This window comes from Taurulus bubalis (assembly GCF_910589615.1).
Source record: "Taurulus bubalis genome assembly, chromosome: 15".
Lineage (NCBI taxonomy): Eukaryota > Metazoa > Chordata > Actinopteri > Perciformes > Cottidae > Taurulus > Taurulus bubalis.
Window position 1 is genome coordinate 22383309 of NC_136603.1, and position 27115 is coordinate 22410423.

Below are 27115 nucleotides of genomic sequence, written 5' to 3' on the forward strand. Positions count from 1 at the left end.
TCACTCTAAACCGAACGTGCTCGTCTCCTCCACAGCAGTGACCAGCTTCTCATAGAGCATGGAGAAGGAGGGGTAAGGGGGCAGGTCCAGACGATTGAAGCATGTGTGAGCTCTATGGAGACAGACAAGATTATCAGATAGATGATTCATGCATTATGCATATGTATAAATCATAAAGAGTGTTTTGTATATATAGTACTGTACAACTTTTAAACCTATACAACATGTAATTCAGCTAATTATCCACAGATAGAAACCTGAATAAATGGTATTTGTTGGACATGATATTAGGCCTAATATGCTTTCCACCCCTTTTAAATAAATAAAGATTTATAGTAAAAAAATAAATGGTTTAAATGGAGCAGGGCCCTGCTGATATACTGTGATCATCAGGTTAGGTAAGGGACCATACACCAACTATTGCAATGAGAAGTTGGGCCTTTTTTAATCTTTTTTCCTCACCCCATATTTATATTTCATATCAGCTTGCAAGATTACATTAAAGATTTTTACAATAGTCACCAATGACATAGTACAAGTGTAATTAGCAATTGCCAAATCTGGAAGTTACACCGGCTGATTGGCTTAACCAGAAGAAATAATAGACAAAGAATAGAAAAATCTGACAATGCCTTTAATGTACGAGGTCAGACGTCTGGATTGTATAAGGCCTTATACCAAATGTCCTGATAAAGTAAATGTGGGAACAATGTTGAATCACTTAGATCCACAAAGGCTATGTGTGTTTCTTAAAATTGACATATTGTCTAAACCCAGCCACACTATGAATTTCACCCATTTTGCATGGACCTCAAAGCACGACAACCCAGCAGAACAATGGCCTCAGCGATCAGGAGTTAGTTGATTGTAATGAAAGAATACTGAACAGGATTGTTGTGCACATTGCCAAACACACCTTCACAACCCATTGTGAGGCCAACGTTGGTCACCGTTTCATCTTGTGTAATAATCAATACTGAATCTAGCGGGACGGCTGATGTAAAATACAAATGTGGGGTGAGGAAGAAGAAAAGTCAAAATAAAAAAAACTCCAACTTCTTTTGCAAAGTGAATCTTTTCCTGTGTAGTGCCTAAAGGCTCTGCAGTAATCCCATTAAAACCATCCTACCTGGGTAACGAGGTGATCTTCCCCCACTTCTCCACACAGAATCTGCGGGGTCCATTACTGCCCCGGAGAGATGCGAATCCCTCGTAGGGAATGCTGGAGGTGCCGGTCACGAACTAGAGAGGAGAGGGCGACACTCGTCACACAAAGTATGAAAGCAGCTTCCGAAGACACTGCTAGTATCTGCAGAATGCCTCTGACTGCATCTATGGCTGCGAGACTCAAACTTGTATGTAAATTAGTCTGTTTAGTGCTGTGCGCTTAACTGAGGCTTCAATGAAAACAGAAAGATTGCATGTTGTGTAATCCAGTTACATATAAACTATGATGGTAACAGCCTCCTGCACGAGCACATCCTCCAGCTCAGAGCTGTACTGGTACATCTGGGTTCCTGCAGGAACCCCCGGCCGCCACACGGGGGCAGCCTGCGTGCGTGTGCCCTACCTGCAGCAGTCTCAGCCTCTGCTCATTGTTGAACCTCTCCACAGCTGCCCAGAACCAGCGAATCACTATGTGGTTGTCATGGTAACCTGGGAGGGGAGAGGGCGGAGATAGACGATGATGGTGCATGAGTCAGATGAATAACAAATGAGGCTTCTTGTCCCCTGTTCCCCTTCCATCTCACTCCCTCCCCTCTGTGATTTTGGAGCGGGCTCCGCTGTTAAATGTTTAATGTCTGGAGCTGTTTGGTCCGTCTCAGTCGATTCCTCTATTAAAAGAGCCTCACACTGAGTCATGGACGACTGTCGGTCGGAGCGCTCTCGTCTCCCCGCTGCTGGCGGCTTTCTCCACTGTATTGGCCAGACCCTTAAAAAGCCTTTTAATGGGATCTCCTGTAAATGGTTTGGACACTGGCGCTTGCATGCCCGCTGTACACAATGTGAATCACAATAATTAAAGAGCAATAACTCCACCAAACATCCAAGTGCTCATTATACAGCACATTGCTGTTAATATCTGTTGTTAAATAGATAATGTCTAGTAATGGAAATATTTCTCAAACTCAAGAATCACTATTGATTGTATAGTGAGTTGTTAATACAATAGCAGCAGAATGTACAGGGATTTATACATATATACTTTTTCCTTTTTTAGAAGATTTGAAATCAATATTAACTAAACTCATGAACTAAAAATAAAATAACTGTTCTACCTGATCAAACATCAGCATCAGAAACATCAAAACTTACCTTATGCTACATTTAGGGTGTCATGTTGTAAATATGCTACTTGAGTATACGTGTCTCCTGTATAATATATATAGTAATATAAGGAAAACCCCAGCATTCTTTCTCCTGATTCACAGGAAACAGACACAAAGGGTAGCCTAGTGGTCGAGGTTAAGAGGTAAAGAAGTATACCCTGGTTTGAATTGCAGGGGGGACTTGGACGCACCCAAAAGAGGTCAATATATTTCCTATATTCATGTCTGGAAAAATATTTTAAATGATGTCAGACACCCCTAAATTGGACCAAACCATTTGGCGTTAGTGGAGCGCCTCGCCCGCCTCCCTCACGCCCATCATTGCAGTGGCTGCGTCCTCATTAAAGGCTATGTAGGTTGGTTAATGACGCAGCTGGCTGCCTCGCTAGTTTAATACACTCAACTTGATTTCCTCCAGAGTTTCTGAATGGTGTCGAGTGTGAGCGGACCCCTGACTCCAGAAGGCGACTGGTTGCACACACGCAGCTTCAAGTTGTGGATGACTCTGTCACTAGAAAATGAGCCAGTGTATACACTTGCATTCGCATTCGTTTCTCACGCTGCATGTCAACACCTCCTTCTGCGTCTCTACGTACCTCCTCTGTACTCGGTGTTGTTTCTCCAGTCTGCCAGGTCGATCTCTGCCGTGCCTGCAATCACCAGCTCCAGCTCCCGGGCGTCAAACACTGACACCAGTCGCACGTCCACCACCTGACAAACGCACGCGGAGGAACACATGGTATCACAAGCTGGCGCGGCCTCTAATTGACATCTTCACTCAGACATCACATTGTTTAACTAAGACAGTAGCTCCTTAGTGTGTAGATTTACACGGTGACGCAGATGGCAGCAGGATTAACACGGTGGGACAAAGTTTCCATCCGCTTTGTTTACGGTAAATGTTGGATTTGATTTGTTGAATCAAACCAAAGCCTGTAAACTCACACGTATCCCTACAAAGGCCCGGTAATCAGCCCTCCTGCCAGGCAACGGGCTGGGTTTGTACCAGTAGTGAAAACACACAAGGAAGCAGCAGAATGTTGGCGCAAATCCAGATTACAGTCCGCTCTGAGCTCCCACAGCGTGTGGGACTGGGAGCTGTCACGTGTCAACATCCGTCTTCTTATACAGTCCTAAACCGGAATATGTTCTTTCTCCGATAAATATACTGCACACGCAGTTTGAACGGACCACTCCAGAGATGCTCGGCAGAAACGGGCCCTTATATTGGATCCAAGCGGAGCCATGCATACAAATGTAACCCTTCTCAGTAGTTTACAGACACCAGTAACGATAACTATTTTTAGCTTTCCACCAGTGAAAATGACAGAAGTTGGTCGGAGTGTGGGTGGAAGATGCTGATGGGTTCTTGAGTTTGTAATGGTCGAAAAGAAGAGAAGGGTTAACTATCTTAAATTTGAGTTCCCGCTGCTCAAATAAAGGATACATTAAAAAACATTGTGTGAGTCTCTTAAATGATAATTCCTATATTTTTAATATCAGGCTCTATTTTATACTCCTCTACCGTGATCGCGAGCAAGAAGAAATTCACAACGTTCGACTTACTGTGAGTGTTTATCTAATAGAGGCCTACATCGTCGCGTCCCTACCTGTGTAGAGTGTATTATAGCCATTATGTGCTCTGGAGAAGAGGAATCGTACGTATCGGCCCTTCACACTCACAGCCTCATTAATTAAGCACTGTACCTCATAGAAGCCTCGGACCAGGCTCTCCGTCTGCTGGGCCACTCCTCGCTCGATACGCCACTTGACCATGCGCTCGATGTACTCCTTCTTGTTCTTCTCCGACACGGGGATACCGGCCCCGCCTGGCTTCAGCTCTCTCTCTGTGATCTGCACAGTCACATGCACACATTGCAGTCTTGAATATGGGTGTATTTTCACCAGGTCTCACAATTCCTGAAGAACTGAGCAACAAAAGACTCTTCTTCTTCAATCCCTCCCACGCACCTGTCCAAAGACCTCCTCGTTCACGGTGAAGGTGAGGTCCAGCATGTCCTCGATGTCGTTGTCCTTCATCCACTGCAGGCTCTGGTGGAACTCCTCGTCCAGGAACTCCAGGTCGCTCAGGTCACATGAGCTGCATGAGCAGCGGCAGAGGTTACACAGAGCATGCAGGGAGGTCAACAAGGCATTGATGGGTTTCCCTACTCATAAACCATGGCTCAGTGTGAGCAGGGAGGGCCAAAGGTTAATTAGCCCAAGCACAATAGCGCAAGACAGCTGTCCTCAAAGATAGTCAAATGTGAGACCCGGCCTGATGCACGGCAGGAAAATATGTTTGCCCAAATGTATGATGTGTCAGGATGAACCCCATCGAGATGCACCGTCTTAGTGAGGAGAATGTGAGATGGTCAAGTATATATACAATATATATATATGTCTATATATATATATATACGTATATATATATCTATATACATATATATATCAAAATGTGCTGATGTGCAAATAAATAAAAGAAGATTTTCATGAAGTTAACACTCGCTATTATATAATAATACATCACCAATATATGTGTGTGTATATATATTATTATGTTGATAAAAATATCACTATTCCCATCATGCATTGAGCTTTGTGTTGCTATGGAGACAGAGAGTTAGCTATTTATTGCCATTTCTTAGCTTTTATTTCTTCACATTTTGGTGAATCTGCACATCATCCGGATACATTGTTATACAGAAAAAACTAAATATGAAAATGTAGATCATCATTTTTGTATTGCACCATCACAACAAATGATTTCTGCAATGCAGCGTGCACTATTTATATATAGTTATTAGAAACTATAATCACGGTGGAGCCAAAAAGGATCCATGTCAGTGAAGAGGTTAAGAACCCTTTTTATTACATAAACATCTGTCCTTAGTGCAGATATTTGGCAGGGTTTGAGGTTGTTTGGAAAAAAGCTATTAATAAGGATGCTGCTCCTACTGCCAGCTGCTGGCTGAGAGGATCTGACTGAAACACTTACATTCTCAGCACGGCCTTATAGAGTTAGTGAGGGGGATCTGATTGGAGGCGCTGGTGCCCTGCAGGCTGCTGTGGAATTAGGAAGTCGGCTGAGGGACTTACATGCGAAGGAGCCCCTTGTAGAAGGGTCGGGTGAAGAAGGCATCCAGCAGGTACTGATGGACCAGGGCCAGGCCCAGGATGCGCCCACTGAAGCGAAACCTACAACGCGACACAGAAAATAAGAGGGTAAATCGTCCTTCAAAGGATTGTTTTCTGACCAGGGGTTTGGTGGCTCTGGCACGAGATGGAGGGAGTTTACTCTTTCAGATGTCGTAACGGAGCAGAGGGACTTTCAATCTTCTCTCCGGGGATACATAAACACTGTGGAAGTTAGTTCGTCTCTTGTTTCATGTAGTATTAAACGAGCTAAAGTTAAATTTGAAGTTCTCTTTCCAACTGAGGATGCGCCAGATGGTGACATCGTTTATGACAATAAATAACCCCCAACCCCACCCAGAGATTTACTGTGAGAACGATGCATGGAGTCAGAACGGAGCTGAAGTCTGGAGCACAGAGACCAGCTGGGATGATGCTTCTCTGCCCTGTCTGTCGTGAGGACTCCTCTAACGTCATACATACTGTCTCTACAAGAACATAAGTATTGACTTGACATTCTTTAATTTGATAAGTGCCATTAGGTTTGTCCAGCGTGACAAACAAACCCCTTGAAGACTTGAATTAATGTTGCTTTCTTCTTCATCCAGCCTATCATATTATTGTTTTTCTGTCTAGTTGTCTGCCCATCCATTCATCAGTCTGATCATCCATCCATCCATACGTCCATCCGTCCTTCCAATCACTGTCGCTGAGGCAAAACTGACTAGGGAGCCACAAATTGCTTATCGAAATTTCCCCACAGCACCCCATAGATGACTTCTATTTTGGGATCGGCGCACAGCAGTCAGAGCTGGACAAGACGGACACTTCACAGTGAGCACGGCAGCAGGCTAACTTCAACAAACATACACCAGACAGACTGATACATATAGATACAGATACATATACCATAGGAGACCTCACCATTCGTGGTGGTTGTCTACAAAGGCAGACATGGGGCTGATCTGGACAGTGTACGTGTCGTTGGCCGAGTATTCGAACAGGCCGTAGTACGGGTTGAACAGTTCTCTGGACACCAGGAAGAAAAACTCTCTGGAGGGCCCGCTGTAGTCCAGCCTGCAGACATCACACATTGAAACACACGTGCATGTCAGTATAGGAACATTGAATCAGTACATTTTCAACACGTTCTCACTCCCACCTCGCCAAATATGGCAGCTTGATCCGACCATAGACTAGTAGTCGGCATGACGTCACCCATCGGTTTGATCGGATTGGTTAGAGACAATGTATACGGCTAACAAGCATACTTATTTTAACCAAAACCATAGTCTTTCCCTGAACCTAACCAAGTAGTTATATTTTAATTCTATCAGACTCCGCTGCACGTTGGAAAATGACGCTAAAGGGGCCACTGACCTAGTGTCCGTGTGTAACCAGTTGGCAATGAGAACGTGTTGGAATGTTGTGTTGTTCTTCTGCAATTACTGATGTAGACAACAGTTTGAGCTGAATCTAGTGGTCATTATTTTAACGATACGCCCACGTAATCATCAGCCCTTGTACCTTTGCAAAAAGAAAAGGATACAATACAGTTATGTGATAACAAAGAGTATGATATCAGTCACTGAAAAACACAGTGTAGATGCTGCCTCTCATCTCTGTTTACAATAACACTACCTATTGATATTCAAGTATTCCATGTAGTACATTTCTAGCTGCCCTTTAACGAGTAGACTGTGGATTTACTGGGCTGTTGTCAGCTCTCTCGTGTGTGTGGAATGGTGCACTCATTAAAACTTAAATACACAAACCACACACTCGCACTGCCTAAAACTCGATAAGGAATGACATGAGTCTTTCTCACCCGTCCTCGCCCACAAAGCTGACGTAAAGTTTGCTCCGCTGCAGGTCTTTACGGGAGTAACACATGATTTGGTTAAAGGCGTCCTCCAGGAGGTGGTCCCTGCGTATGATCAGCCTGGGGGAACACACACACACACACACACACACACACACACACACACACACACACACACACACACACACACACACACACACACACACACACACACACACACACACACACACACACACACACACACACACACACACACACGTTGTGAACATAACAATACTTTGTATAGATCCCAATGTTCATGATTAACTTAATAGACTACTATTTTCAATTGTTCTATCTGACTTGTGTTGCACTTTTTTTTCTTTCTAATTGGTCTGTAATCTCTCAGTTTTGGGATTTCCAAGAGACACCCAAATGACCCTTCACTATGTTCCGCCAATCGAACGTAGACTGGCCAATCATAGCGTAGCATCAGCCAGTTCTGACCAGGGCCCCATTCCTCATACGTGGTTCAACAAAGTCAATCAAATGTCCTATTATCCATCTTAAATAACCGAGATGATTGACGTCAGGCTATGTCGGTTCCCCAAAGGCTGAACCGCCCTCAAACAGTCTCGTTAATTTGAATCAGTCATCTGGATAATTGCACGTGCACGCTCCCTTCAGAAGGGGGAGGAGTCGAGCACAGATTGTATGATCTTCAAACGCTACAAAGGCGAATATTTGCAACGCGTTAGCTGTGAATGCAGCATAACTCCGCCTTCGCTTCGAGACATAGCTCAGGGGGATGAGTGGTCGTTCCGCAGTCTCCCCACAGCTCACATGTCGAAGTGTCCCTGAGCAAGACACTAAACCCCCAACCGCTCCCCAGGCGCCCCACAGGGCTGCCCACTGCCCCCTATCCAGGGGTGGGTCAAATGCAGAGAAGAATTTCCCCAAGGGGATTAATAAAGGATACTTTCTCTTTTCTCATAAGCATCGCAAAATATCAGACAAGTTAATTGTGTCAGTGTTGGGCAAATGTATCGGCTAATTTGAAGTGCCTCATCACCCAAATCAATCAGATTATATTTATTTAAATGTGCCTGCTGGCAGTAGTATATGAATTAATACAAACTTATGAGGATATATGTACTGTATGCATGTATGTATCATGTACTATATATGTGTATATAAGGTATGTGTAGATTACCATATAACTAGGAGTTTGAATATGTGTATGGGCGGATCAGTATGTATGTATTATTCATAATCAGAAATTCAATCAATTGAAGCAGTGAAAATAAATTGTGTGTGATTCTCTGTATTCTTATCATGAGTCCACCTTAATCATGATCTACAATAATGATATGCATGGTGTACTAATAACACACAATAATTATGAGTGCTTTCAACATATCCATAACTTTCTTAAGTGCTAAATAAACGTTACGAACAGCACGCCATGCAGCGGCTTTCCAGGTACGAGGAATAGGGCCCAGGGACTCGCTCCATAGACTCACTACGCTTTCACACTGTGATCGGTTGGCTTTACATCTGTATTTTTATTTATTTTTCACCCGTTTTCACTGCCGAGCCAGTGCGGTTAATGACAGTGTGGGCTCGATGGTAACTGACAGATTGACGGAGTAGCAGCAAAGGATCAACTGGATAAACCTACAACCAATTGGAGCAACGAAGCATGTGATGTGGCGCTGAGCGGCGGACGAATGTAAACAGACTACAACGTGCAGAAAACGTCCCGATGAATCTGCAAGCTCATGTTTGATTTGCTCTGACAATCCAGACATACATCTCTTTTCAAACGCAGGGTTTAAAACCTACTTGACTTTTCCCGGCCCCTGTCCATAACCTTTGGTCTCCAGCTTTCGATAGAAGTTCCTCAGTTTAGCCTCAAAATCTCGCTTATAAGGAGCAGGAGCGCGGGCATTGGCTCGCTGGGTGCCTGAGATATGAGAGAGAGAGGAAGAGGGAGAGGGAGAGGGAGAGGGAGAGGGAGAGAGAGAGAGAGAGAGAGAGAGAGAAGGGTGGAGAAAAAGGACATGCAAGTCAGAGTAGTAAATAGATAAAGAAAAGGGGTGGCAGAGATGGGTATAAAACAGAGACAGGGAGATTGGGATTAAATGACATTTTAATGATCCAAAGCATAAATTGGCTTAAGCCTGAACGGGTAAGGATAAAAACTAAATGGGAGAATTGGAGTACTCTATGCAGGTTAATCCTGGATTGTCATTTTGTATCAGACTGCTGTAGCTACAAGAGAGACACACAAATACACAGAGACACATCTCTTCATCTGCCGTGTTTTGGTTGAACGGTTTAAGATTAGAGGCAGGCTCAGTCTAGATAGAGAGTACAGATGGACAGACAGTCGTAGATAAACACGGACGGATGAGCTGGAGAGAGGAAGCGTATGTTTGTGTATGGGCCAACTACTTAAAGGGAACATTTGCCACCTTTTAAGTGGATGTCCAATCAGGATTGATGGTAAATGTAGTCGATTAAAGCAATAAATTCCTCTGCAAATGCCATATTGATTCAAGATATTTGTATTGTCATATGCACAGATAACAGGCAGTTATTCTGTACAATGATAAGCTTATTTTGCTGGGTCCTCCTAACAACCTTAAATAAACGTAAGGCAAAAAATAAATAAAAATAAGGCACAAAACATAGTGACAGTATTGCACAAAAATATAAAGTGCACTATTGACCCAGAGAGCTGAGTTCTCCTGCTTACGCAGTGTGCCTACATGTACCAGGATGCATTGCTTCTGACGCCCGAAGGGACCCCGTCGGCTATTAATAGTCCTCTTGCATGACTAATGTAGTCTCACACTGCTGCATTTCTTAGCCTGTATACTCTGGCTTCAGTAAATAACGCTAAATATCCAAATCAGCCAAAACATATTTAAAATGTTTTCTACACTCATATTTTGGGATACCATTTTAACAGTTTGAAATACAAGAGGAGAAAAGAGAACAAGGACATTTCATTTTTTTTTTTGTACATTTCATTTTTGCTCATCAATCAGTTTTTCCTTCAGATTATTATGTAAATGACTGTTTTGGTTTATAAATAAAAATACATGGTCATTTAACGGTGCTAAATCCAGAGCATTAATATAGCAGCAAACATATGTTATCTATGTAAAGAAAAAGTGAAGTAATGTCTCCCTCATCCGAGTTTCTATGACCCTTGTTTTTGCTGCCGCTCCCCTGTACTGCGCTCATACGGCTAACGCCGTTAGCTCTGTTGCTGCTGTTTGCACGATTAGCATTGTTTGCTCAGCCATCGCCATGTTATGAGCCACGTGGAGGCAGTAGCCCTTTTCACAGCAGCCATTTAAACATGTAAATCGCAGGTGTAATTGATAATGTTAATTATGGTCCCATTCTAATTAGCGTGTCACAGACATTGCAGTGAGCCAGCATGCACAAGACCGGGGCCAACCTAAATGGAACAAGGCCATAACTAACGCCGTTTATCACACCTGCGCTTACTCAGCAATGACATTTCACAATGGCTGCTGGGAAACGGGTCTATCCCTCAATCACAGCTATGCTCTTCATGTAGCACCTTTGAGGGCTTGAGGAGAATAAAGGACAGAAAACTGTGCGTGTGTGTAGAGGTTGCGGGTTAAGAGGGAATGTGAGTGTACATTTAAAGCACGTCTTCTGTGTCTGAGTGTATTAATGTTTTAAATTAGCCTGACATCCACTTGTGTTATATCGGAAGGTACTATGAAATTGCTTCTTTTATTTAGTATACAATGTAAACCAAGCCTCACGGCGGAAGGCGTGAAATTTAATAAAAAGACAGAACTTAATAAAGACGGGTGATGGCGTATCATGGCAATAACGGGGCTGCAGACATAGAGTGAGACAGACACTTACCAGGGGAGCTCTGAGGAGACGAGAGGCAGTAATTTGGGTGGAGCAACGGCGGCACATATGACATCACCTCCTCCTCAAATAAGCTGCAGACGAGAGGGAGGAACACACGCGGAACGGTCAGAGAGGAACGGATGTGGAGAAATCATAAATCTTAAAACATTTCAGCATAGGTGGATCAAATTAGACTTGTATTTCTGGAAGTGGTAGAGCCAGCTGGCTATCTTTTCTCTCTATTTTTTCTTTTGACAAGAAACAATTAAACGGTCCGCCACCCCGACACACGAGCAGGACTCACCTCAGCAGCATGACGAGGTCAGCGTCGCTAGAGAGGCGAGCCAGCCCTGAGACTCCCTCACTGCGTATAAACTGCACTTTCTCCCTGCACACACACACACACACACACACACACACACACACACACACACACACACACACACACACACACACACACACACACACACACACACACACACACACGTCAGCGGGTAAGCTGACACAATCCATTAGGATTAAAGGTTAACTGTGTGTTCAGTTTGACTGATGATGATAATGGAGGTGTTGGATGTGAGCAAGGCTAGAGGGGAAGAGAGAGGGAGAGGGAGAGAGAGAGAGTGATAAAGAGGGGGAGGAAGGGGAGAGGAAAACGGAGAGAGGCATACTTGAGCGAGGGATTCCTGGCGAGCTCGGGTTGCCTTTCCTGGAGGATCTCGACGATGTTGGGTTGCCGTAGGAACGCCACTATCTTGTCATTGTAGGCTGGAAGAAAAGGAGGCGTGTGTATTTATCCCCGCGTCTCGCTTGTGCACGTGTTCACACTGGCATCAATTGCATCGACTGCATGCGCGCATGTGATTGTGCCTGACCTACCCACAGGCACCACATCGTGGTACTGACTTCGACTGGAGCCGCTGAAGGTGCTGGACGGGCGCGGCGTGACGGGCGGGTTGGCTTGGCGAGAGTCGTCCACCACCTGCGACAAAAGGAAGCACTACAGATCAGGTCGCATCCTAGTTCTGAGGCCGACCCGCCTGTCAGGACACCTGAACTACACACCTTATTTCTCATGTTTCGGCCAACCATTGTCCATACCGTAGCACGGAGATGGATTCACAATACCACTTGCAGAGATTCTGTATTTAACAAGTATCCCAGTCAGCCCAGAATTCATGATTTCAGAGGACTGCTGCATATATCAGCAGTCCTGAGTGGGACTTGAGAAAAGATTTGGTTGTTTATTTTAAGTCTGATCTAAATGGTTTTCTCTCCAGTGATTATGACTTCAGTTGGACAGTTGAAAAACAGGCTTTGCCTGGATAATACTTCTGAGGTAAATCTGTGAAACTGATTTTTGGCAGCTGATCGTTTTGATGCGTTTGTTGTTGTAATACTAATTATCGACCACAAGAGGCTGAAGCGCACCACGACCCTCGAGTTCTAAATAGGATGAAAACAATTCATGTTTTCTTTCAGGTGAGTCACAATTCATCTGTGCACTCTAACGCAAGGTACATGGATTGTACAGGGCGACTGTGGCTCAGTGGTGAGCAGGGTCGTCCTTCAATCAGAGGATCGGCGGTTCGATCCCCGGCTCCGCTAGCCCATGTCGATGTGTCCTTGAGCAAGACACTTAACCCTAAAGGTCTCCTGTAGCTGCGCTTACAGTGTGTGAATGTTAGATCATCTGAGGTGGCACCTTGCATGGTAGCTCCTCCCATCAGCGTGTGAATGATGTCATGTAGTGTTAAAGCGCTCGGAAGACTAGAAAAGCGCTATACGGGGCCATTTACCATTGTATTCTAAAAAAAACGTGACTGCTTTTCGTCCTATTTAGAACATGGGGTCAGCCTCTTGTAGCCAAAATCAATATTGTAACAACAAACACTTGACCCCGACAATACAAAACAAAAAAATCCCATCACCATAATTTAAGTTGTTCTCACTTGCCTCTAAGTGTTTCTCTAGAAAGTCAAACCCAGAGGACAAACTATAGCTAATCATGGGCATTGTAAAATGTTTTATTTTCTGTAATAAAAAGGGTTTTCACCAGTCTCAAAAATCAGATATTCCACAAAACCCTTCATTTTAATAATTTGAAATGTATGTAATACACAGGAGACTTATTCAAAGAGCCATTACCATAACCAGATAACTGAAACCAATAGTGTTGTAGTTTTAAAGGGATTCAAGAAGCAACAAAAGCCTCTTGTTCCCTGAGAGTTTGTAGTAATCAAACTGAGCTATCACTGCTCATTTGACAGCGCCTGAGTGATGCTGTCATTCCTACGTACATCCATGGAGAGGTGAGAGGCAACAAGGTAGGAGCAACCTGTCAACATCGCAATTATTTGACATACGGTGTGTTTATGAAGATTCTCAGTCATTCCGGGGATCCAGTAGGCTATCGAGAAGGACTACGTCAGAAGCAGCTTTGTTTTGAATCTTTCCTATCTGACTTGTGTTACACTGAATGCAGCGTCCTTGCTCGGTGATCTGGCAGGGTGACTTTCCTGTTTTTTCCCCTCCTTCAAGCTGGCCTCTCTGAACATCGCAGTGCCTCTCCTAGCCTTAAGTTGACTCCAAGTGACAAGTGGTGCAGTGGCGGCTAGTCTCTCACCTCCCCGGCACTGTGGCTGCGCTGCCGGCTCAGGTGCTGGCGGTGGGCCAGCAGCCCGGTGGAGCGAGAGCTCTGGAGGGGAAGCCGCGGGTCGATGAAGGTCGTGGAGCGACAGTTGTGATCCACGAAGAAGGGCTGAGGATTGAGATGCGAACACCCGCGGTCAGGCACGGATAAACTCCACTACGTGCACACAGAAACACATCTTCACATGCAGTCCACAAAGGGATTATTCAGAAAACATAACAATGACAATCAGTGGACACACATGACCTTCAGGGTTTGGGGTGATCCCAGGTCAAAAGTCAACACACACACACAAACACACACCTTCCCGGTGTGGTCGTGCTTCATCTCCCAGCCGCGCGGAAGCTCCAGCTGCTTGTTGGAGAACATGTTGAGGAAGGTGACGAGGTCGCGGTTGTGCTGGTAGCGCTCAAAGTAATGGGCGTCCCGACGCACCTTGCTGATCATGTGCTTCAGGCAGGTGTTGCTCGTAAACATGCGGTAGGCACTCTGGGCAGAGAGGGCAGAGAGGTGAGGTCATCAGAGAGAGACAGAAGAAAGACGAGAGCTGCGGGGGCATTTCACTTCATTCAAGACAGTGTGGATAATATCTTTCTAATGCCAGTGGGAGTTTTCTTTTATCCACTAAATGTCCTGAATCATTTGAAATAAATGCCAGACATGATGCTACGCTATGACATGATGAGTTAGGGTTTCTTTACTCAGCATTTGAAAACTGCAAGTCACTAGAGCTGCAAAGTATTCATTCAATTATGGATTAATTTGACTTTTTTCATTCAAATTTGTCCGAAATAAAAATTTCAAAGTAATGTCTTAAATAATCAAGTCACCCAATTCACAAAAAAACATTGTTTCTAACACCCCAAACTGTATATTGCCACAGATCATTTAGTTTTTACTGTATGTGCGCAGGCTCCTCGCTACTTGTACATAAACCAAAACTATCTGCATGTCTAGGTACAAACGGAGGGGAGGTGAGAAAATGAGTGCCGTCAATGACTGCTCAATGACCAACTGGTTAACTCCTTGAGCTCTATGCTCGTCCCACGACAGACACTAAATCAGTCAACATGCAGAGTTTGAGAACAGTGCGTCTGCTTGTGTGTAGACAGATGCTTTGTAAGAGGAGTACAGGGTCAAAGGTGACGGAGCAGGAGCGTGGTAGACTCACAGGGTTAGAATGCAGCACGGTGAAGAAGTCGGGGCTGCACAGGAACTTGGCGCTGGGTGACTGCAGCAGCAGGGAGAGGCGCGAGCGGCCGCTGGAGTGAGCGACTGCACTTTCTCGTCGGTATTCTGCAACGAGGTCAACACACACCGGTCAGACCGTGAGACGGAGAGACGCTAACGAAAGCTGCTTAATTCACATCCAGCATTATGTGTCTGGGATAAGAACCACATGTGTCCACAGAGTACCGCTATAACAGCAATAGCATTTCAAGAGAGGAATCCTTTTCAAGAGGTGAGTCATTTAATTGGACAATTTTTTTTTTCGTACTCCCCCAAACGAGTACGGAGCTCTTGTGAACGACACCTCTAGTTTTTCTATTAGTGTTTTGATGTTTTGTAATGTGTTTAATGAAACCAACCCGAAATGGAGTGAGGCATCAGTTCACCCTCTGGCTCAGGAGGGTCAGCCGGGGGTTCCTCTGTCCGATCGCTGTTGGTTATGGTCCTCCTGATGCTCTGGTACCTGTGACCGAGAGCAAAGATAGTACAAGTATAGTTTCCTACTATTTCAGCAAAATAAATCTGACTTATGAATAAAGCTATGTACTTAACACATTTCACAGCATTTTGAGCAAAGACAGATTAATACAAAAGCTTCATGTATTTCCCGACTGGACGTCTTACAATAAGAGTTTGCAACTTTCAACTGTTTTTCTTTCCTTCATAAAGTATAAATTATTACAATACACATGTAATAGAGCTGCAACCATTAGTCGACCAGTCGATCAGTTGAATGACACAATGCCAACTACCTTGATAATCGATTTCCACTGTTTTACATCAAATGAACACCCCTGGGATTTGTATCACTTTGGACTTTGAAAAAACTGGGATGGACATTTCCCAATTGGTAGTTGCACCCCCCTTATGTAATCGGAGATATTGCGCATCTAACCAAGCTTTTAACATCATTTGCGCGTGAAGGAAACTGAGCTTATTGCGATACGTTTCTCTTCACAAAGCCCACCTGCGGTTGAGTTGCTCCATCTGCTGAATGGAGTTGGAGCGGGTCAGGCCCTGTGGGGCCGGGGGTCCGGTGGGGCGCTGCCACGTGGTGGTCCTGTTCACGTGGTCCACGAAGAAGATCCTCCCATGGCTGTCGATCCGAGCCTCCCAGTCTGAGAGGAAATTAATAATTGATACACAGTCGGTGTTTAATGTCTCGGTGCAACATAACTGTATGAATAAACGATTAATGACAGATGATAACACCAACACGTGGAATTTAAAGCATATACAACCTGCTATAGTATATACTCTATTTTAAGGTCAGAAATAGATTTCACGATGTATTTGTTCATTCTGTGTCAAAATTTGCATGAACGAAACTAAAAGTCTACAGACTCTGTGAGCCAAATGCTAACATAAACACGCTAACAACATGCTTAACCATCTAAGTTTTAGCGCGCTGGCCTTTGCTAATTAGCACTGAACACAAAGTACAGCTGAGCTTGATGATAAAAATGGCAATATTCTTACTGACATTAAGTTATTATGTCATGAACCAAAGTACTGGACATTTTGACCTGTGCGCTAGAGGGAAAGTCAGAGAAGTTATTACAATTCATCCTGTGGGAAACTTGAACATGGGAATCAAAAAACTCATGGTGGCATGCAATGAAAATTCAAAGGATCGCCAAAGACATTAGGATTCATCCTGAACTTCTGTTAAACCATTTATGGGAATGATCAAGATATGTCCGGAGTCGGTAGACAGATACATCGACTGACAGATACTGGCATCCCCTACGTCCCGCTAGTGTCCTCACGTGCCCTTTCCAACACTTCTCATTATAGAATAGAAGTAGTAGTAAATGCAGTGGTAGTTTTAGTCAGGATCATTGAATAGGACACGGACACAAACACACACAGATGCACAAACACACAGACACGCTGTGATGCAGATGCAGATGCAATAGACAAAGGCTACGGTGCAAAGACACACACACTCACTGGGAGGTAGAGGCTCGTCCACACGTTGGTATCGGTGGATGTCATGGCGCACAGACGGAAGCGAGCGGACAGTATGGCCGTTAACTTGAGAGCCTGAACACGGGGAAACACACAAAGAACAGATTTGTGTTTCAATATGATGAAAATGGGAGGAAATATTGTTTGAACGGCACCACCGGGCGGCTAACTTTTAAGCACGGGGGACAACTTTTTGCATTTCTTGGGAATACAAAAAACCCACAAAGGTTGAGTACCTTCCTCTCCATCTGTTTCTGTGCTGGCCTGCTCCGAATCAGCGGCGCCCGCCTCCTCGCTCGGCTTCGCCTCCTCCCCGGCCCGCCTTTCAGGCACGCCCCCCGCAGCCTGCAGGCTCAGCCTCCTCACGCTGACCTCCTCGACCGCCACCGGCTCGCCGGGCGGGGGCGCTCCTCCCGCCGCCTCGGCGATGGCGGCCTGCCCGCCCCCTTCGTCGTCTACGGCGTGGTTGGTTGGTGGTGTTCCGGAAACGACGTCTCCCCCCGGATCAATGGCCGTCTCCGCTCCCGCCTCCGCTTCCTACAGAGTACAAAATAATGATGTGTCACCAAAACAATCGACAAAATGACAATTATCATAGATTAGGATCAAAAGAGGGTTTCATGCTGATGTAGCTGACTCTCATATACACTGGTACACATATTGAGTTGAGATATTCACACCTACGGCTCCAAAATATCTGAGAATTTCAGGAAGTCAGTCAACTACAATAGCAGCTCACAACATGAGGCTGTCCCCAAGGCAACAAAAACAAAGCAGTGAAATGTTCAACTTTATGCTAATATGGATGTGTGCGTAGGTGCGAATTAACTCCTCCATGAAAAGTGGATGCAGATCACTTAAACGTGGAATGATGGCGCTTTGGCAGATTGCACTGTGACCCGAACACAGCCGGGGCTAGGACCCAGTGGAGACTGCTGCTCAGTCGAACACGTGCACTGTGGGGATTATGGGTAATGACACTAAGCCACCACAGCGTGGACTGTGGCTCCACGTTCACTTAAAGATAAAGATTAAGAAACGGCATGATGACGTTTGACAAAAGACACAAGAGATGAATCGCGGCTCGTGACCACATCAGGATAATGAACTCACCACCGCAGCCGTCACTGTGATCGGGCAGCTCTCTGACGACGACAAGACCGTCTGCGGGGCTGTGGCCATGGAGCAGGTGTCGACCTCCGAGGAGGGGTCCTCGCCAGGCCCTGTTCCTTCCCCGTGAACGTCCCCCTCTGGCACGGCATTATGGGTCATAGCCTCTGTGAAAGGACCCTCCTCCACTTCGGAGAAGACGTCCGGCTCCAAAACATCCAAGTCCAGACCCGCCCCCGTCTCCAGGGCCAGCTCCGCCTCAGGCGGCTCATCTTCTGTCACGCCGCCTGCCGGCTCCTCCTTCAGCGTCTGGGGCTCCGGCCGCTCCGGCCCTAGATGGAACTCGGGGAACGGGTCGTCTTCATCGGGGCCGTCCACGTCCGGAGGTTCTCCGTTCATCAGCAGCGGCGACAGCGGCACCGGAACGATGTCATTGGCCCCGGACCTCTCGTCGTCCTCGTCGGAATCGATGTGCAGCATGGCGCTGAGCCTCGTGTGAGTGGGGAAGCTGGAGCGCAGTTTGGGCGAGGCCGCGCACAGGGGCCTCTCCCCGGGGCCTTTGGGGGCCTCGATAGCGTCCAGGCCCTCGCTGAGTGACCTCTGGAGCATTTCGTGGCACGACAGGCTCTCGTGCTCCATGAATCTAGCCTGGGCGCCAACAAGAGGCAGGTCCTTTTCTGGGTAGGCCGTGGCCCCGCCTTCCCACATGCTATGGGAGCCATGGGAGCCGGTGGGAGAAGGGCCAGAAGAGACCAGTCCTGGAAGATGGTGGGGCAGGTCCTCATCATCGGACGGAGTCCCTGGAGCTCCATTCAAGGGAGAGTGGCCAATGATGGACTCGGGAGAGGCACCTGCAGTGGCAGAACAGGTTGTGTTTCCATGTTGGAAAAGACAAATTTCAAGAAAACACACTCGATTTAAAGACTCGATTGATTTACCATCAGGCCCCGTCGACGTGAGTTCCACTTTGAACTGCAAATTGCCGCTTACGTGTTCAGTAGGCAGACGGCGACACAGGGGGAAGCTCACAGGCTGGACTCTGGACAGAGAAACACCAACGCATCTGAGACATTGCACACGTCAGATTCAAGTCCTAGACTCTGTCCTCGGGACTGAACCGGAGTTCCATGGAGCGAACCTGTGATTCACCTACCCGGGTATTTTTTCGATTAGCCGCTGCACGGGGATAGTGAGCTGCCCGAGGAAGCGTTTGATGATCGGTCGACTTTTCGCAAACTTGTCCTTCACCTCGATGTATAGGATGTCCGTCATTAGTGCTACAAACGTGTATTTCTGCAGAAGAAGAAGAAGAAGAAGAAGAAGAAGAAGAAGAAAGTAAGTATCCTTTATTAATCCCCTTGGGGAAATTGGTCTCTGCATTTAACCCATCCTTAATAATTAAGGAGCAGTGTGCTGCCGTGCAGCACCTGGGGAGCAACTAGGGTTCAGTGTCTTGCTCAAGGACACTTCCACATGCCAACTATGGGGCGACCAGGGATGGAACCGGCTACCTTGTGGTTTCAGGACGACCACTCTATCCATGAGCTGCAGCCGCCCCCAAGCAGACAAACATATACACTCAACACATTGTTTGAAAGAAACATCCTCTGTGCATGTGGGAATAAGCATGCTCAGTGTAGTGGTGCATGAGGTGCATTCGAAGCCCAATGAAAACACGTCACCTCTCCATGCCAGACGGGGTTGGTGGTGTTGGCGATGATGGCCGATCGCCGCTCCTGTCCGTGGTGGCTGAAGATTGGGAAGACGCTCCTCTTCCCTGGGTGAATGGACATCTTCAGGTACGGGTCCGGATTGAAAAACATTCCCTTCTTCAGGCCGGTGGCACGCAGATCTGCGGCAAAGCATCAGTGACAGCAAGCTTGTGAAGAGGAGAGAGTTAAATACTGTGACCATCTTAGTTTAGCATGTTAGGTCATTCGCTAATGAGCACAAAGTCCGGGTGAGACACATGGGACTGGGATAAAAAATGTGATCATATACCAAAGGTTTGACCTGAAGGTGCCATCAGATGAATTGCTAGGTAATCGCCAAAGTTGTACAAATGAATTATGTGAGGATCATCTATCTCTTCGCCAAAACTGTTGAGACACTTCACTCTAATCTTCTCCACATCCTCTGGGAACCGTGAATTTTTGTCGCCAGTTTTGTGGAGATCCAAAAGATGTTTGAAGTAAGAATCTGTCAGTCTGACCAACCGACCGACCGCCATTGCCATCGCTTGAGCCACACTGAGCCGCCACAAGTTGCCGGTAGTCTAAACCTTCAGCTGTGGATGTATAATGACAAACAGAAGAAGCTTGCTTCGGGTGACAAGATGCTATGGCAACGGCGGCGCATGTAAACCCTACGGCTGGTAGCTCCCGTGGATTTTGCTGCATTTTTGTCTTTGTATGTTGACTTTTTTTGTTTATCCCTGGAGCACTTATGACAGAATACAGACAATACAGTCAATCAACGTCGGAGAAGGAAGCGCGCTGCTTGGTCGAATTTCTTCGGGAGCGGAACTTGAGACGATCACCGCCCAAAGGCCGACCCCCGGCAAGACCAGCCGGACCAAACCGAAATCGGGGTCGACTGCCCCAGGTAGAGGAGTAGCCATAGGTCGACTGCCCCAGGGAGGAGAGCTGTGTGTGGCTACGCTAACCCAGCTAGGACCTAAGGCTACTCCACAACCCGGCTAATGTTTGGTTAGGTCTAAAGATGTGTTGTGTCCACATCTTTAGACCTTGCTTCATCGCGGCGTCCCGCATCAAGCAGCACTTGACTTGCAGACCGCAGTTTGGTGCACAAAACAATTAATATGTGATGGACAATGTTCCCTGACGTTGAATTTTCTACGTGAACATGTCGGCCATATTGACCAGAGAATTGTTTTGTTGCTGAAGTAAGAAGAAAAAAAAAATGCACAGGAATGTGCTATTGTTTAGTTAGTCATGTTTTTCTTCTGTAGAAAATGAGCTACAGCTGCATTTCCGTTGTGTTCAATGATAACAAGTTTTTCTTGAATCCTCGAATGCCTTCGCCACCTTTCAGCACCTTCCCCTCCGTCTGCCTCTGGTCTGAGTCCATAGACGACTCCATAACGGCATCAGAGCACCAGGGCATGAAACTCCCTGCTGGTTTATTCATGTTTTCATCTGGAAGAATGGGAACTACAGTGTGGCTTGCGGCTCAGATAAACAGCTAAAGGCCGCTTCCGATGCAACGGATAATTAAAACAAGCTGTAGTGGACATGTCGTCTTCCTGTTTACGTCTTTTTAAAAGATGGTGATACCAACAGACTTCTTCAGAAAGCTGATAACATTCTCTGTCCCAGGAAAGCACCTCTTTAAATTCCGAGACCACTGTGTTTCCTGAAGATAGCTTTTAATGTTTAATCTCGCTTTCCCCCTAAAGGACCGCGAGACCAACATGAGGCGGAGATTACATCACAGCTAAAAGACAGAAAGTCTGTCTGTGTCTGTGAAGGCTTTGGTAAATTGACTTACAAGCTCTTGACCCCAGAGTTCCTTTGTTTTGTTATTGAGGACGATTACACAACAAAAATATTGTGAACAGCATGTGAGCAAACCTCTCAACTCACCTGTCAAAGTAAAGCTGATGAGTTTCCGTGGATGTTCGACGCCCACCTGCTCTGCCAGGCCCTCCGCCTGAGAGGGAACAGACAGCGTCAAACTCTGCACACCGCAGAACGGACACACACACCCGAGTGTCTGTCCTACTGAATTCACAGGAGTCTAAACGCTAATACAGGAGACAGCTTGGCGGGTGCAGGGAATCGTCTTTACTGCTCATTGGTGCACACACACATGGTTTAACATCGTATACACACTTCCGCCTGAACCGCCTCCATTATGCACAAATCATGTGAACTTTACAGGACTGCTGGCTGTTTTCAAAGAATACTATCAAATCTGTGAGATAATCAGATCTTAAAATAACCTTATCATAATTCTTTGGTGTAATCTTCATCCTCATTTTAACCATGATGATAATACTACGCCTCAGAGTACCGAAATCAAACTGATTCTCACACACACAAAATCGCACAACCTTGGACTTCTATCTTTGTGAGGACACTCCCGTGGCATCTTCCCCCTCACCTTGACCATGACTACTAACCCTAACCCAAACTTTATTCTAACCCAAACAGGCCTCTGGAGGTCTGTCCTAATGTGAGGCGTCCACGCTTTCCAAAAATGTCCTCACTCTGAAGGTCTCAAACTCAAATTGGTCCTCACAAAGATATTTGTAGGCTCACACACACACACACACACACACACACACACACACACACACACACACACACACACACACACACACACACACACACACACACACACAAACCAGGACTGCAGGGTTCTTCACGGTGATGCAGGGCGTCGTGGCTCTCAGGGCTCCGCTCACTCCGTGGTAGTACTTGAAACAGATCTTAGTCTCAGCTGCAGAGGAAGCAGTTATGGGATGTGAAAGTAGTGCAAACGTTATCTGCCTATTGCTGACTTCAAAACAAAGTTGGACTGTAGATGGTCTGTGTGTTTTGAATATGATGATTACCCTTTTTACTTTTTATTCCAGAAGAACATTCATATCTTTGATTATTACATGTTTTACGCTCTATTCTCTGAATACTGAAGTGAATACAAATGTTCTGAAGGAACGGGATGAAGCCGTTCTTGGGGGTGGGGGGTACAGCCTGGGGTGACTTACGCTCCATAAAGTAGGGCCCGGGCTCCAGCCTCCAGACAATCTGACCCTTCTGGGTGCCGTTCACCCCTCTGTTCTTACAGTCCCACACGTTGGACGGACTGGTTTCATCTGCAGAAGAGGGGAACTGTGAGTGTTTACATTTCTGGAGACAGACAAACCACGCTCTCTCTGTGTTGACGTCCCCTTTTAAATTTCAAGCCAGACAACGTTAAACAACAGACGACAGCGCTCTGGCTCTGGATGCCGTTCTTGCTAAGAAAAGGCGGCGTCCGCTCCGTCTGTCTGTGTGTTTAGTCTGCGGACTCTTGTCGTCCAGAAAGAAGAAGAAAAAAACACACGTTTGCCTTTAATCAGTGAAATCCACTCCCAAAATAGCCTCCCTGCAACCTCTACCCAGAAGGACAAAACAGCAAACTTCCTCCGAGTTAAAAAACAGGGAGGGGGAATTCCGCTGTACGTAGCACTTTCTCACACAGATTAATGGAGCACCAAACTCAGCTGCCGGGTGGAGAGAGTCGTGAGAGGAGTGTGTGCATGTTTGAAGGGGAGTGGAGGATGGGGAGGGCGAGTCGCTTATCATTGAATGTCTGCTTAGTCGAGGAAAGCGGCAGCCCCTCCTGGGTATAAGACCCTGGAGCAGGTAATGAAGTCCTGGCGGCCCTTGTGATCGATGGCAAGTGACCTGACGCCCTGCCAGGCACCGACCGGCTCTGTGCTATCTCTTTCCCCCATGCTGCATTCTGCCCTGCGAGGGAAACGTTTGGGAAAAAAACCTGATCAGCTAATCCAATCCTGGAGGTCATCAGAACCTGATGTTTTGGTGAACTAGATGGAGCCGTCCCCAAACTGCATCGGTTTACAGAGTGATCTGCCGCCGGGTGTTGTACCGCAGGTTTGTTTGACCTCTCGGAAGTCAAAGACGCCCACTGCTTTCAGAGATCCATTATCAGTTATGAACACAATACATCATGCTGAACAGCCCACAAGGCTGCGATCTTCCTCCGAACGCCGCTGTGTTCTATCAGTAATCATCCACGTCCCGTTAGACTGCACCGTAAAGGTAATGCACCCATCGTGACAGGGTGAGAGAGATCGGCCCGTCAGGCTGGATCAACACTGTTCTGCAGTTCACAAATCATACTTTACTAACAAATTATAGTACGTTGTTTAAAGAAAAAAGTCATTAATCATATATGTCAGGGCAGCAGTGTGTTTTCAAGAGCAGTTTTCCATATGTATTTTGAAACCAGTGGAGGCAGGTCAGCTTTTAATCAACATTATTAGATCAAAATAAAATGACAACTTCTGTTTTCTGTCCCAGAACAAAGAAAAACAACTAATTTTAAACCACATCGACATTTGTAATAACCCGTATAACTACAAGTCCTGTCTAGCAGTACGTCAGTTGGTTTCATGTGTCTGGATGACAAGAAGCAATCTAACAACTGTGTATATTTGGAGGGTTACTTCACTCATTTACTGTCGTATTGTACTTCCATGAAGCAAGACTCTCAAGTGACAGATTTTACATTTTAATAAATAAAAAGGATTGGCCACAATCAAAGATATCCTGATTTTTAGTCCGTTGTATGGATTAGGCTCCAAAGTTTCCCATGATGCCACCAATAGCTCACTTTAGTTTGACCCTCCTTCATTCTAACGTTGTATGATTACAAATTAATTGCATAACTTTGGGACGATCGCAAAGATGTTTAACTTTCATTGGCAACGTCTGTGCGAGTCCCCCACGTGTCTACATGGAGAGCACATCTCAGAAGCTCGCTTTGCGTGATGATGAGACCGAGTCACAGAACTGGAGGAGCGGCGGTCGGCCCAGAGGCGACGTCAGGACTTCAGCTCCTCTCTGTGTGAGCAGAGCAGCGTGGAAGACACAGGTTCTTAATAACAAATGTGCTGACTGTACGCCTCTGCTCCTGTATTGCTTTTCACCTGGATGGACAGATGATGCCCCGATAGCCTTCCTCAGCACACAGCTCAGTGCATTTCCCCCTGTCAAATTCCTGTCTCCAAGCAGGATGCATTATCGGAGACCACCCCCGTTGGCCTCGGAGAGGCGCGAGCTTTGTGATGGTGCGTATGTTATTGTACACCGAGGCAGAGCTGTTACATGTCGACTCAGCCTCCAGTCCCGTGTAAAGTCTCCCCAGCTCCTGTTGCAGTATTGACTCGGAGTTGGAAGCTCCTGCACAAGACTCTTCCTTTCTATTCTCAGCTCCCGCTGATGAAACACCCGGGTCAGCGGAAAACGCTTTGAGGACAGGTCGGGTCACGTCAGCTCAGGTCCTGGACAGTCGGGGTGCAGGGAGGACTCGGCTCACTCCTTTGTAATGTGACGTAATGTAAGTTAGTTACGTTTCAACAAAGCATTTCTATAATCTTTGAAGAAGCACAGCTCCACAACACTGGTGGGGGACGGCTAGCTCTTGGTTTGGCTAAAGCTGTCTCTCCGAGGGAAGTTAAGGATCTCGTAGCTGGTTACGTGGTGGAGGAGATGCAACCAACATCTACCATACTCTACTGTACTCTACTCCATCTCCAATCCTTCTAACATGTAGGGAACAGTGCCTGAAAGAACAAAACCTTTGCTAGCTACCTGGATATAGAAAGAGCTGTAAAGGAGCTATGATGTCATCTCAGATAAAGAGGCTGTGCACGGAGGTCAATACAATCAAAAGGTAGATCTACAGTAGCCGAGGTGCCCTCTGGATATTATATATATATATATATATATATATATATATATATATATATATATATATATATATATATATATAATATAATATAACCAACATGCGCAAGGAATCACAAAGTTCGGTTTGAAGCAAAAGTACACAAACAGTAACGAGTAACTTTTTAATGTCAGTAATGTTGTAATGTTGTGTTACCCATCACTGCTTAATTTGGGCTTGACTGCTCAGAAAGTTGACGATAGTTGACAATCATGAGAGAACGTGTTGAATGTTCTGGTCATGGATCTCATCTAATGTCCTACTAGTAACACGTGCTTCTGTTACCACAACATGTCTGGCTATCTGCTGTAAAAATAACAAATTAAAAAAAGAAAGCGGGATGGAGGGATGGATTTTAGACTTGTATATATAACACTATAATATTTTTGATAATTTCATTTATGAATATAATACTTTTAGATACTATTTCGAAGGTTGAGGACCTTACGTGCCACAAAATGTATATTTTACAAGCCCAAACGTAACGGGAAGTTAAGATTTCTTCAGAGCCGTATAGGACAGCAACAGGAAAGCCTTGGTCTGCTGCAGACCTTAATGTTATTATTAACAATGCATGGATTTCAGTTATGCAGAAAACACAGCACAGCTTTCAGAGAAAATTGGGAAATTTTTAAGATCAGCTTTCAGACCTAAAGATTTTCATCTTGACTCTAAATGTGCTCATGAAGACCTGCGACCTGACCCGAACCCGTCTCCCCAACGACTCGTGGGATTTGTCCTCGACCGAACTCAGAACAGTTCAAAGCAGCTCCACTAGCAACTACATATGTAAAAATCATCATCTCACCAATGTGGTACAGTCCGATCCAGTCGGTGGCGTCCACTTCCTCCTTGATGTCCCAGGATATGACGAGGTTCTGGCCGCGGTTCAGCGTGTGCTCCAGAGTGGACGCCGTCAGCGAGGACCGGCTGTGGGAGGTCACCAGGTCTGTGTCACTGTTGGCCCGCGGGAGCCCGATGGGGCTGCTGATCACGGAGGCGCTGTCGACGGCGGCCCCGCCCCGCTCCGCCAGGGTGCGCAGGTTATCTGGGCTGAGGGTGTGCCGGAGGTGGGGGCTGCGCCTCCGCGGAGCCGCCAGGTGTTCCCGGGCCGCCAGGTGCTCACGGCCCCCCACTGCCAGGTTGGGTGGATTGTGGGATCGGGTCCTGGGCGGCAGGACTGCCGTGGCGAGGGACGGACGCATGTTGAGCGATTGTCGAAGAGGCAACTAGGAGAGGTGGAAACGTGTTGCTGATGGGAAGGCCCAAGAAGAGGAAGAGACGGGTCGGGCTTCTTAGCGGTTGGGCTGGTCGTCAACGTGAAGACGCATTTCACCGATTCATTCCTGTGGACTCCACCCTCGTGGCTTCACAGTGAGCATCGGTTGAAGAGGCCGTCATGGCTGGAAACATACGCTAGCTTCAGAGACGGTGGTCTGATTCCTTCTCCCCAGAGGCTCCTGTTTTCGGCTCTTCTGGTCCTTACAACGTTACAGA

The 27115-nt window shown here is 46.2% G+C and overlaps 1 protein-coding gene across 1 annotated transcript; it reads right to left on the reverse strand.

Moving 5' to 3' along the window:
• hecw2a (HECT, C2 and WW domain containing E3 ubiquitin protein ligase 2a) lies at positions 1–26823 on the reverse strand (the record flags this gene model as incomplete). The annotated part of the gene is made up of 29 exons (XM_079231129.1): positions 1–112; positions 1130–1242; positions 1571–1656; positions 2927–3041; positions 4038–4184; positions 4302–4431; positions 5430–5528; positions 6390–6542; positions 7294–7407; positions 9112–9232; positions 11185–11267; positions 11480–11563; positions 11844–11940; positions 12052–12154; positions 13799–13933; positions 14129–14314; positions 14997–15121; positions 15415–15518; positions 16023–16173; positions 17009–17101; positions 17263–17563; positions 18140–18987; positions 19075–19175; positions 19290–19429; positions 19819–19988; positions 21742–21808; positions 22506–22600; positions 22869–22976; positions 26427–26823. The coding sequence occupies 29 exons, from the start codon at positions 26821–26823 to the stop codon at positions 1–3; spliced, it is 4578 nt and encodes a 1525-aa protein (XP_079087255.1).
• Positions 26824–27115: the final 292 nt, after the last annotated feature.